Source organism: Falco peregrinus, chromosome 7 (assembly GCF_023634155.1).
Source record: "Falco peregrinus isolate bFalPer1 chromosome 7, bFalPer1.pri, whole genome shotgun sequence".
NCBI lineage: Eukaryota > Metazoa > Chordata > Aves > Falconiformes > Falconidae > Falco > Falco peregrinus.
In genome coordinates, this window is record NC_073727.1 from 2748603 (window position 1) to 2761797 (window position 13195).

The 13195-nt window shown below is 48.2% G+C and overlaps 1 protein-coding gene across 4 annotated transcripts in view; it reads right to left on the bottom strand.

Moving 5' to 3' along the window:
- Positions 1 to 1254: 1254 nt before the first annotated feature.
- The window catches only part of SERTAD2 (SERTA domain containing 2), an 84748-nt gene continuing 72807 nt past the window's right edge, over positions 1255 to 13195 (bottom strand). For 3 of the 4 annotated variants that reach the window (XM_005232433.4, XM_055810558.1, XM_055810557.1), the window contains one exon: positions 1255 to 6757. In XM_005232433.4, the coding sequence (XP_005232490.1) occupies positions 5809 to 6753 (945 nt within the window). In that variant the 5' untranslated portion in view covers positions 6754 to 6757 and the 3' untranslated portion in view covers positions 1255 to 5808. The remainder of the gene's footprint in view (positions 6758 to 13195) is intronic. The other variant, XM_055810556.1, reaches the window with a different exon arrangement.

The window sequence follows — 13195 nt, forward strand, 5'->3', positions numbered from 1 at the left end:
TCCGGTGTGGGGTACCCCAGAACTCAACGCCACCAACGCTTGGCAGCTCCCTGCACACGTAGCCCCGTTGCACAAGCCCCGAGCACTGGGTTGCTGTTGAGCTGGGGGGTTGGTGCGGGTGGGAAGCCGCTCACCCAGGGAGGGGGGTAAGTGTGGCTCTGGCGCAGCCTTGGCCTTTGGGGCTGGTGGCACCTGGTACCAAGTCACAAGTGAGAAAAGGAGCTCTTCAAAGGTACGTGGCTACCAAACCGCAGTGGCTTTGGGAGCGTCAGCGGTGGCACCTCCACGTGTCCTGCGCCAGGTCGATGCAGCGGCAATGGAGACGTGCCGGCAGCCACCGGCGCGGGGCGAACACCCTGTGGCCTGGCCAGGAGCGGAGCCGCTGGGGAAAGCGTTTGCACCGTAGCCCTGGGTGCATTTCGCCCTCTGAGCTGAGCACACAGAAATTCAATCCCTGGGCTGGCTTTTAACTCTTCCAACCTCTCCTTTCCTTGCCTTTCTTGTGTCCCCGCAGCCATTTGTCCCCGAGCGGCCGCTGGTGCCTAGAGCCCCATGCCGCATGCTGCCACCGCCGCACCAGTCACAGGAGCCAGCTCGCCGCCGCCACGATGCTTTGTGCGGTGCGTCAGCGTAGGGAAAACTTGCTGCTTTTCAACTGTCTGCTTTTTGGTTCGGCTGTAAATCCCAATGGAGCAGTCGTGTTCCTGTGGGTGTTGGAGGCTGGGGGGCCGCAGGGGGTGACTCATTTGCGCCCCAGCGGTGCCGCTTCATTGCCGCAAAAGGCTTGAGCCAAAGCGGGGCGAGATCTCCCTCCCGGCTGGCCCAGCCACCTGGGGGGCAGAGGGCACTGGTTAATGGAGGGATGGATTAAGGTATCAGATGTTTCCTGCTGGGATTTAATGCCCTGAAGGCCAGTGCACTATATGTATCAAACCTGGACGGATTCCTCTCTGGTAGCCTGGTGGCACCTGGCAAGCTGCACGCTCCAGGTGGCCCGAGTCAAGAGCCGCAGATCGCACCGTGGTGGAGCTGAGCAGCCCCCAGTCCTCTGAGTCCAAGAGCAGCCACGGAGGGACACGGCCACCCAGGGCACCTCTCCGTCACCAACAAACGCCTCACACAAGGTGACATTTCTCTTGTTTGTACAGAAGAGCAGGGTGGGACCGGGCGGTCCCTTGCCCCCTGCCACTCCCCCCGTGGGGTCCGTCTCCCCCTTACTGTCCTCATCTGTGGAGGGAAAGAATGAAGCCAGAATTTATTTTAATTGTTTATTGTATAATATAAAACTACAAAAGTAAGACTGCTCATTTCCATGTACATTTGTCCCATTGTTTTTTTGATTACAGCCCATACCTACATGTGAATACAGTAATCTGGTTTCAGATGTATATGTCTGTAATATTGCATAGAAAAGGCACAGCTCTAAGGTCTGTGGGAGGGGAAGGGGAAATACAGCCTTTTTTTCTTTTTTTTTTTCTTTTTTTTCTTTTTTTTTTTTTTTTTTTTGACAATAACAAGCCCTGTTCAAACAACCATGCACTGAACATGTCACACTATTTACACCTTTTCCAGAATCTTGGCCTTTACAGGCGCTAGTATGGATTACGCTCAGAACTAGACAGGAGTCAAGGCTGGGATTTTATCTGCAATTTGTGTTTTTAAAGAGGTTCCAGAACTTGCATTAGGCTTATTTTCAGAAAAAGTGCTTAAAAAAGAATTAATGACTTTAAAAATGTTCAGTCTCATTAATTAATAGAAGCACTGAAAGCAACTTGCACAGAAGCAGGATACTGAAACCTGGTAGGGGGCTGGGGGGGGGGACAAACCCAAAAGAAACCCTGTAACAAGAACCAAAAGGTCACAATATGCCGGAGTGAATTAAACCGTTTGTCGGACAGGACCCATTACCATTTACTCAACTTAATGGTGATCAAAGTGTAAACTTTTAAATTCAGAACATCAGTTTTAAACAACCCGGGCTATGACCACACAGCGCTGAGGAAAAACCGAATTCCCTTTGCGAGGGTCCAGCTTGGCTGGCAGGCCTGGTGTGCCCAGCTGGCTGCCAGGCCCGCGCCAGGCGGATGTGCTCAGGGACGACACTGCTCCAAGCCGTGCTCTCGCCGAGGGAAGCTCCCCATCGCACAGCGGGCCGTGCGGTGCCGCCGGGCTCTGGAGGGGACCCGTGGTGTCCAGGGACCGGCCGGTGGGACAGGCAGGGCAGCGAGGTGGCACTGGCTGCCGCAGCTTCTGGGGCTGGAGGTGACATCCTGCCACCTTCTCCAGCCGTCCAGCACCGGGGGCTCGAGCGCGGCTTCCCGCAGGCGTTACAAACGCCACCTTTTCCTACACCGGCCAGCCCAGCGCGACGGAGGGGACGGCGCTTGCTCCTGCCTTCTGCTGCAGCTCCCAAGGGACGCCCGGCTCACGAGGCTGATGGGGTAGGAGCCCGGCTAGGACTAATTTTGAACATAAAACTGCCCCTCATCCATACTTTTTTTGCATATTTCAAACCAGACCCATATTAGAAAAAAAGGGGTGGGGTGGGGGTAAGTCATGTGAGCCATGCATATCCTGACTGGAACTCAATTCATTTTCTCTGAATCTGGCTCCCGTACCCTTTTTCATACAGATTTACATTCCTACAAGAGAATACATTCCTACCATACATTCTGTACATGTTACAATCCAGATGTTGTTAGCTTCACAATAAAATAAATATATTTACAGAAGGAAAAAAAAAAAAAGAATAAATAATTTATGAAAAAAAAAAAATCACTTCAAATCCAAAGCTCTTTAATTCTGCTCCCATCTTGTCACTTCATTGCACATTAATGTCAATCTCCATCCCTGGTGTAGGTCTCAGAAATTCCGAACGTGGCTGCTGTTAGGACCAGGGCAAAGGCCACGCTACAGGCGGTAAGTGACTGTGCGGGGAGCAAGGGCCGCAGAGCCCTTCCCTCCGCAGCCTGCGCCAGCCTCGCCGCCCTTTCGCCTAGTCCCGTAAGTCAGGCAGGCTTATGTCCTAAGGGATTCCTGCACGGATACCCCGCAGGACATGCGCTTCAGCACCAAGGATACACAGACATCATCTTACGAGTGGTAACGTGGATTTAGAGCTCAAGCTCCTGTTCTGTGGACATAAAAACTTCAACCCCACTTAACAGCACAGCTCTCCACAAACCGCATCGATGCGAACTCTTGCCTAGCATATGGTACTTGTTTAAATGCGTAAGTATTCCCAAAAAAACAGGCAGTTCCATCCAGCGTGCCGTCAGTTGGGTTTTAGCCCTGGTAAGGCAAGTGCTTACCCAGTCACCGTGTGGAACAGCTGATGTGACCGTGCGCCTGCAGGTTTGCGGGGACAGCCCCGGCACCCTGGCGTGGTGCCATCGCCCCAGTCACCAGAAACGCGCAATGGGCAGAGCCGACTGTTTCCCGACAAGGGCCGAGGGCTGTGGCTGAGGCAAGGGCTGGTCCTGCTGGGCGTGAGACAGCACCGCCCCCCCTCCTTACCCACCCCCTCGCCTCTGATGGTCCCTAAAGCTACACTTGGTCAACAGTTTTCTGTTCAAAGCAATTAATTTTTTTTTATTATTACTATATTTTTTTTTAGTCCATGTAAGGAAACAACTGCAAATCCTTCAGCAATCCCACTGCTTCACTGAGTTCAGCTTGGAAAAAAGAAGCAAGCAAACCCACCTGCTCCACAAGTCCCCCCTCCCCTACCACGCATCTCACCCTGGCAGATGAATTAGGAGCCAGAAGCGCGTTTCGTAATTGTACATGACGCATTTCATTTCAATTAGGAGTTCCTTCATTGCAAAATGTATTTGCTTTTATACTGTGTCTGTGTGCATATCTATGTTACATCTATCTATCTATATACTAATAAATATATATGGCCTGTTTTAAAGTGCCAATTTATAAAAAGCTGCCTCCTTAAAAGGCAGGCAAGACCCAATTTCATCCATGACAAGAAGGGAGCAGAACTGACTGAATATTGCCAAATGACGTAAAACATAATTTAAAATTTCTTAAATAAATATAAAAGTTATTCCTAAAGAAGCCATAGGCATGTCAACAATATAGGTTGTAACCGGCACTCAACAGCTAAAGTACCATTGAAAAACTAAAATGCCATAGCAACTTCAGCAATAGGCATGATACATTGCAAACACTGGGTTTTTTTTAAATTAAATGTACACCATCATGAACTTAAAAAAATGCTATTGGTGCAGTAAGGAGAAGATTTCTCAGGTGTTACAGGGAACGGGACCATGCATAGAAAGCTGTGTCTGTATATTCGTTGTAAAACGGGTCTATAAAGTGTAAAGCAGGTAACACAGTTGATACAAGAAACCAACCCTATACGAGATGCCAAGTGATGGAACGTGACTGGCTCCAGTTCCAACAGCAATGGATATTAAAGCAAGTCCATCCAGTGCAGGTTAAGAGATGAGCTTCACTGCAGTAATACTGAAGTTACCTTTTTCAGCACTTAGCACAGTGAGGTGGGGAGAGGGGAGGAAGGAGAAATGCTCCAAGAAAGGGCGAGTGGACGCTGTCAACACCAGTCTTCCGCCTGCTCCGTGTGTGCCCATCAGTCAGGAAGGTCTCCGTGAGAGGTCGGCTCTCGGCAGGCAACGGGCATGTTCTCCCTCAAAACCACTCCCAGGAGCTTCGGGTGAGGAAGCGCTGATCTGCCGCCGTGTTAAGGCGCTCCACGTCACGCAGGATGGACGCCTCGGCAAGGGGACGCAGGTGGGCTTGGGGGCACCAGCCTGGCGCCGGGGCAGGGAGGCTGCGGCCGCGGTGGTGCTCAGGACCTCTTTGGGTGAAGTTCCACAACTGTTTCCTGCCAACTGCTTCACATACGTGTTGGAAAAGGACATGGCTCTAAGTTTCAGGAATCACAGTAGCGCGCAGTGGGTACAGCAGGGAGCAAACACTTGTGAAACTCCTACAGAAGCAGCTCCCAGCCCTTTCTTAAAGCACTTTTTTTGTTTGCATTCAGGGAAACCGACTGCAGGCTTATTTGATCCAATTTTCTCTTTGCACCATACACATATAAAACATTACAACTCTGTATAAAAGTACAAGTGGTTCTTGTACATCTGAATTATGCAGGAACTATGTGAGCAAATCCTATCAAAATAGCTATTTTTTGTGTGTATAAACAGCATTTGTTTTTAGAAAAAACAATATCATAAACTGCAGAATCTGTACAAAAATATAAAATAAATTTGGGCAGCAGTTTCTAAACAGCCATGTAAATGCAACACTTAAAGAGGAGCAGGTTAATGCCTCCAAAAGGCTGAATTGCTAAATCAACCTATACAGGGCTAAAATGGTATTGAGATTATCTAAATAATAAAATTTTTTACCTCTTGCAATAAAACTTATAGAAAAAATAGACAAATATGCACATGCAATTTACAGCTTTCCCCAACATAATCCTTGTGCTTAGCTTTTACAATTTTTTTCTTTTTTTTTTTTTTTTCTTTTTTTTTGTAGTAACATAACATTGTCTACAATACATACTCTTTCCTATACCAGGATATTCGGTCTTCCTTGAGGAACCACTTTAAAAAAAAAATACATTAGAAGTGGTCATACATGGATGAAGGCACTCCAACTCTGCTTGAAGCAAAAACTAGTGTGATCCTTTTCTTTTCAAAAAAGGCAAGCAAGGACGCATGCACAGTGCTGTGAATCGGGGGTGGGAGGGACTATGGAAATACTACCAAGTGTATATACTGGTACTTAAAATTAAAAAAAAAAAAAAAAATGCTATATTTCTATATTTTAAGACCCAACAAGCACCTCCATGATGTGATCCAGTTCTGTGAGGTCCATTTTGAAAGGCTGATTTGGAGTTACTGGCTGACTGCTGTACGGAGCGAGAGTTTTTAGGAGCTCATCTGCGGAGACAGGAGCCATTTTTGAGGCAGCCCCCGTGGCAGACGTGCAGGGGTCAAAATCATACATGGACGTATCAATGTCAGCGAACAGAATATCATCCAGGGTCAAGTCTGTGAGGAAACCTGTGGAAGTTGTTATCTCGAAGTTGCCAGGTAGCGAGTCCATGAGTTTCGATTCGGCTGTTCTGCTCTCCGGGAGGCCCTCGGGCTTTTGAACGTTGGACTCACTGGGGTGGGCTTTGGAGTCGCCGGCTGCCGTTTCGGCTGCTACTGCCTCTGCGGAGGTAGGTGCTGGACAAAGCTCCTCGATTTCGTCCAAGGCTGAGGAGAAGCTGTCCTTTACTGGTTGGAGAGCAGGAGGTGGTGGTTTTGTCGGACCATCGTGCTGGACAGTCGGGGAAGTGCAAAAAGTGTCGTCCTCGAGCAAAGAGGCTGGGGTGAGGCAGGACTCCAGGGGCATAGTGCTTACGAAGTCAGTGGGGAGAAGGGGCTGGGAAGCGAGATGGCTGAACGCCGGCTGGGCCTCGCGGAAGTTGTCGCTGAGAGGGTCGGCGGGCTGCGAAGCGGTCACGAACACGGGCCTCAAGCTGCCTTCTTGTTTGAGTTCTTCCTGGATTCGCCTCAACATGTTGTTAATTAAAACTGTCTTTTGCAAGCTCGGCTCAGTTAATGGCCTGTGGTTATAAAGTTTCATAAGGGAAATGTTGAAGATAGTCTGACGCTGTAAGGTGTAAGACACCCTAGAGGGACCGTCAGTAGGAGACACCACTTTGCCTTCCAACCCATCTTCATGCTCGTCAAACTTCCGCTTTCCTCCTTTCCCCAACATATATCTGAAAGGAAAGAGACGAGACTGATGAAGCGGGCGAAGCCTGAAGCCCGTCCCTCGCACCAGACTCGCCACCCTGGCCCACCCACTCCCTCACACGCGTGGTGTGGACAGACTGGCGGCTCCGTCCCCTCCTTGCTTACCCCTGACGGTCACAACTGGAAACCCATCCCACGAACAACTCACTCTCGGCTCATAGCAGCGGGATGAGGAGGCAGCAGCCGCCTTAACGCGGTGCTCTGGCCCGCTGTGTTTAAGCATAGCCACGCTGGTAAATTCCAAGCCGAAATTCAACCAGCATCTATAAAACTCAAGCCCTTACGCGCCTGGCAGCAAATTTCCCTCTCGCATATATTAAGCATATGGTCCCCAAGTATCTACACCTAGGTGCACAAGCTACAGACGCTATACTGAGCGCTCCTTTCCATTTCCCGACTGATGCAGTACTCTGCCTGCGAACACACATGTAACGCACCGAGGTTCTCACAATGCATTTCCCTTTTTCGTCTAAAAGCACGTTGCCGGTGGGAAGGGGAGCGAGGCTCGCGCAGTTGCTGAGAGAAGCCTTCCAGGGAAGTCAGGAGATCCAACCCCTTAGCACGCCAGGATATATGCATGTACCTGACCGCGTGGGTTTATTTAACTGATCGCCTAAGGAATGTACTAGAGCAGGCAACGCAGTTATTACACTCAGAATTAGAGAGATTACAGATGAAGAAGATGATCCATCAGGTCTTTTAGTCTACTCCCCAAGACCACTCTCTGCGCTACACTCTGCTGCTGCAGCCAGGGCCTTCAACCCCGACAGCGCCTGGGTCCCGCTTTGAGGCTGGGGGCATCTTCTTCAGGAAACTTCACAGGGGTTGGGTACCTCCTGAAGAGCTGAGCACACCCCCCCTGGAACCAGGCGCCCAGCAGCACCTCTAGTCCTGCGCTCCGAATCCACGTGGGGAGCGTGGGCCCCGCTGCACCTTGGACTGGGGGGTGCACTACGTCCCCACCCCCACAGCAAGCCCTGGCAGCGGGCTGGGGCGGGCTGGGCTTGCAGCCCCTGCGCTTCTGGCTGCGGGAAGCGTTTTTATATGATGGGGTCTGAAACCCTTTCCTCAGCCTCCGCCTGGCTAAGGCAACACCAGCAGCCTTTGCTTCCTCTGGTAAGGTTTTCAGGAACTTGCTCGCCACAGGCAGAACAGCTTTCGCACCACAGCAAGGATGCATCGCTCCAGATGCACCATTTGTCTTCACTTCTCCCCCATCAAAGCGTGTTCCTCACTCAGGACTACATCCATGTCAGGTCTCATTTGAGAACAAAAGAATGCTGTAGGGCTTTCCAAAGAACACAAATCAGCATAAATGCATGTGCTTTTCTCCCAGTCAGATGGCAGATTTTGCAGAAGGAAACAAAGGGAATTATACCAAACTTGCCCCACATCATAAATAATTTCTGGGCTAAGAGTAAGTAGGGCAGTTCAATCCCTGGTGCTGTCTCTTCCAGGATGTTTCAGAGTGCCTGGAAATGCTCCTCTACACAGCACAGTCCCAGCCTCATTTTGTCACCATTATTTTTGTGACACAAAGATGCCCCCAAACACAGAGGAATGAAGGAACTGCTGTGCTGTGCTGTGACAGAGGCACGACCTAACATTATGCATCTGAACTGGGAGGGCATTAGGGTCAGAAACCCTCTGCATCACTCTACCCCCCCACCTTCACTAAGTAGCCAGGGTCTGGTTTGTTGAAATACCAGCAATTAATCAGGTGAAACAGCACAGCCCCTGTGCCAGGCACTTCTTTTGGTGCTTGTGAGACGGCAGCTTCCCCCCAACTCTCTCCCCCGCGACCTGCATGGACCCAGTTTACCAGACAAGCTATTTTATGACATCTAAATCAAATCTAGGAGGAGCAGAGGCCGTACTAACACTTCAGGTGCCTGTCCCATGGGCTGCATCAAATCAGCCAAGGAGAAGTCCTACGGAGACGGGGGTACGATCGCAGGCCCGGCAGAACAGCACCCCATGCTCGGCCTGTTTCCACATCTTCGGGCAAACACTCGGGTTTCCTCTCTCTCTTCCCAGGCAGAGCGGTGAGGTGCTGGAGCGCTAACCCAGTCACCCTTTTCGTAGGATCACAGACAGCCCCCGGCCACGCCTGCATCCCTCCCCTCCATTTAACAAAACACTAATAAAATGGCATGAAGATTTCTGCCTTGTTTTTTCTGTTTAAAAGAAAAAAGTGAAAAATGCCCAGACAGAAGTTGCAACAAGCGTATATTTTTTAACCCCAAATCTGACTCCTCTTGTATGCAGTTTTATTATGCAGCTATCGTCTAGGAGACAAAACTTGCCTTCCTTTTATTTGAGTACAATTCCCTGTTCCCCCCACGGGATCCATGCCTGCAAAATGACTGCACCAGGCAGGTCTAACACCAATTTGATCATCATATACTGGTTCTGCAGAAAGACAACGTAGCTAAGGACTGGCAAACATCCCCAAGAATGGCTGACAAAAATTTAAAAGCAAAGACCACTTGCAAAGTGGGAGAGGGGGCAGAAGAAATCAGGGTTTCAATGGCAAAAGACAAAAAAAATAATTCAGAAAGCATTTGCTGGACATTAAATCCAAAATCAGATCGGGTGAAGTGAGCCTCTTCTGTTAAAAATAAGTCCCAAATCCAGATCATTTTCTAGCATATTATGCAATTAAAAAAAGAAAGGCAGGGGGGAGGGAGCAAGCTGAGCGGAGCTGAGGAACAGGTAGGCTGTCATCCAAGCTCCTTGGCCAGCTACCAGCAATCCCCGCGCCTGGAATCTTGGGTGAACAAAACCTCTGAAATTTAGCACTACTGCCGAAGTCTGGTTTTTCTCTGCTCCCTAGTGTCACTTCCACGGACTACTCCAGAGCCGTGCACGGGGGTTGGGGTATGATGGGGGGCTCTGCTGTTCAGATGTTCACGACAGACATGCTTCCTTCCACTTTGGCCAGATAGGGCAAGAAAGGGAGGACTGGGCTAGCAAGAACCGAAACCCCTACCCCAGTCCAGCATGTTTTCACAGCAGCAATGGGTCAGGAGGAGAGCTAGCAGCTTCCCATCCCTTCCTATCTCCTCCCCCTGAAAAAAAGACAGACTCTGTCCTAAAGATACAGCAATGCTCTGTGTGAAGGAAAAAATTTTAAATGTCTTAGGGACTATGAGAGTTTTGAAGTTTGTCAGGCTCTGCCAGGCATGTATAGAAATATTCACTCTACAAAGCAAACCTTTTTCCCCATGATAAAGAAAACAGACCAATTGGGTGGCCACACTCCATTCTCTGCACCGGATTATTAATTATTATTGTTGGGGGCGTCAACAAGCATTTCAAATGAATCCAGTTGAGCCCGTTTGCATCCAGGATTGAGGAGCTGGTAGTTAAGACATTTTTTAAGCTGATCAGTAAGAGGTATGGGATCATCACTAGTAAACATGACAATAACATCACTACATCATTTTCCAGGAAGCTTAGAAATGATTCAAGGTTTCCTGTATGTATCACTGTCAAGCTTTCATATTTCACTTGATCTTCACACAGCTTGGTTCAGAGCTTGTCCTTTTAAAAGATAAAATAGATCAGGCAACTCCCAATTTCACCTACTTGCTCTTCAGCACAGCTTTCGGTTTCCTTTTCCCCAGTAAAGCTCTCTGAACTGAAGCTGGTTTAACTATTCAAGCAGCAAAGCAGGATGCCAGCCTAAGCAAGGGGTGTTTATTCCCCCAAAGAGTGGGCCCAAATGAGCACCACTAGACTCTCAGTTTTATAAAGTTTTATTTTCTTCCCTTCTCCTCTGGCATGCAAATGGGAACTGTAAAACCATTTTCCTCCAGTTTCCATAAATCACTTGATTCATTTGACGCAAAGCAAGGAGGCAGTATCTTTTAGACCAACTGACAGAATCAATAAAACCAGACACGCTTTCAGGCTTGCAAGACTTTCTCTGGGTCTCCTTAAAGGAATTTTAGTTTCTGACCACCCCAGAGCTTAAGACAACGTTGCCCATTTGTTCTTTACAGTTCAAACCATCTCTTCTCCCCTTCCATCAACAGCTTCATACCTACATTAAAGAGATCAATGTCGTATATCTCCAGATACTGAACATAACAAAACCCCCAAAAAACTAAGCTGTACAATGCCAACATTTGATCTGGTTTGGTTCTGTACATCTCAAAAAACTGCTCCTAGCCTTTCCAGCCAAAGCTCCTGCTAGGAAAACAAAACCGCCAAACTTACAGATTGGCTTGGCCAAAGATCAGTACAAAACGAGATACACCCGCATCCTCTCAAGTGTCAGAGGACAGTTGGCCTACCAAGTCATATGGCCGTAATGGGGACAGTCAGACAACAGCAACCCACCAAAATGCAAGCCTGGACAGGCAGCGACAAAGGGTCATGTCCACAGAGGGTCTTTCGTGCATCTATTTTGGCTGAGCAGCAATCCCAGCCAGATGTATTACTGCTGCATTTCCACCCGTCTGCCAGCAAAAGTCATTTTGGGGCCAACTGTTAAGAGCTGAGATGGGATATCGCTTTGTTGTTGTTGTTGTTTTAATAAAGGGTGTTGCAGGGGTTTGGTATGCAAGTTAGTTTTCAATGTTACTTAGGTATGTGGAACCAGAAAGCTGAAGAAAGGCAATGGAAAAACTGCATTTATCCAGGGACTGGGGCCAGGGGAGTTACTTGGAGATCTTCCCCAATATTCTCCACCAGTTGGCTCCAGCTCTGGAAGACCCAGGCCCAAAAGCTGAACCATTGTTCCTGAGAAAGATTCAACTTGCTTTTTTGCCCATTTAGGGCAACTGCACGCGCCTCAGAGCCAGAGAAACCCTAGCATTGTTTGGGAGTTGGCTTTTCTTAATTGAAAAACAAAAGTAATATATATTTTTTTCATTTGCATGTCATTTAGCTTCCTTTTATTGGCTCTGCATTCTCTTCAGACAGAGCTGGAAAAAAATGCAGTTGGGGCTCAGTAGAAGAGATAATCAGCCTGGAGCGGGTGGTTCTCTGGAGTCAACCGTCATCGATTAAACACAGAAAAAGCTTGTGCAATGCCTGACTGTGTCTCTGAGCCTACTTAGTGACAATCCTTCGCTCTCCAGAGGACAGAGGTACCTGCACATCATGAAAGAAGTATTGTATTTATTGATTGTACTTGGGACGTTGTCTCTTGTCACTGCTGGACTACTTCTGAAGTCTTTAATAATTAGGAGTTTGGCATAGGGAAGCACTAGATATATAAAAAACGGAAGGGGAAAGTGATTTGGTTATCTCACCAATAACAAAAACACCCTTTAATGTTAATTCTCAAAGATTTTTAACAGTTTAGTTTAAAATGCCAAGGGCTTTTCTTTGAAGACAATTCCACAACCCACTAGTCCCTCCCCGCTCATCAAGGCGGACAGGAAGGAAAAAGAGGAACCAAACACCAAGAGGGACAGCAGAAAAGGATTTTTAAGAAGTTACATTTCCACTCATATTTACACCACCCTATCAGTCAGTCTAGAGGATGAACAGCTTCATACAGTGAGGTTCAGTTTTAGAATGAACACGACGTTGCTCAAAAAGGTAAAAGCATCAAACTCCAGAGTCCACAGGCAACAATTCCTCCCCATGTAGCCAAAAGACGAAAGACAGACATGAACAGCAGGGGCTCGTGTAAAAAGTGGAGTTGAAAGCAGGACTGGTTACTTTCTGAAATCTTGGGTAATTAAAACCAAAAGGGGGAGGGGGAGGGGGGGAGAAAAAAAATGAAATAAAAGAGAGAAAGATGAGAAAGAGGAAAAAAAGAAAGAAAAAGGCAACTTGAGATTAAAATAAACCACAACTTCACAGACACATGTGCACAGAGAAAAAAAAAAAAACCCACACAAAAGCCCCCCATAAAAGCCTGAACAGCAAGGAGTACTGAATTTGCACATTTCATTTGCAAAACGAAGTTTCCCCAAACCTCAGGTGTAAATGAGCCTCACCAGGGTTTCTTGGAGACTCTACCCAGTAAATTACAAAAGCATTTTCTGTGTCACTTCTGGCACATGAAATATTATTTTCCTCTCCTCCATCCCTCGCTCCTCATCCTTGAGGGCTGCGTTGGCTGTATCCTGGCCCAACGGTAGTCAATGAGTGTTTTGTTACTGACTTCAGCAGGATCAGAATTTGGCATAGATAGCTGCAGGACCAAAATAAAAAGGCCTTTTGTGCCAACTGGGTTCAACTGGCAAGACAAGGGCTAGATCCTCTAAGCTAGCAGAGGCAGGATGGGCTGCCGTGAGGCATTTCAGTGCTGCCAGATCCAGCCTGAGGGACCACCTGAACTTGTAATCAGTCTCCACAACTCAACTTCAAAGTATCTGTCCCCTATATCCTGGGAGGCAAGCAGGTAAACCTCTCTCTCCCCATCCCTGTTCCCACATCCC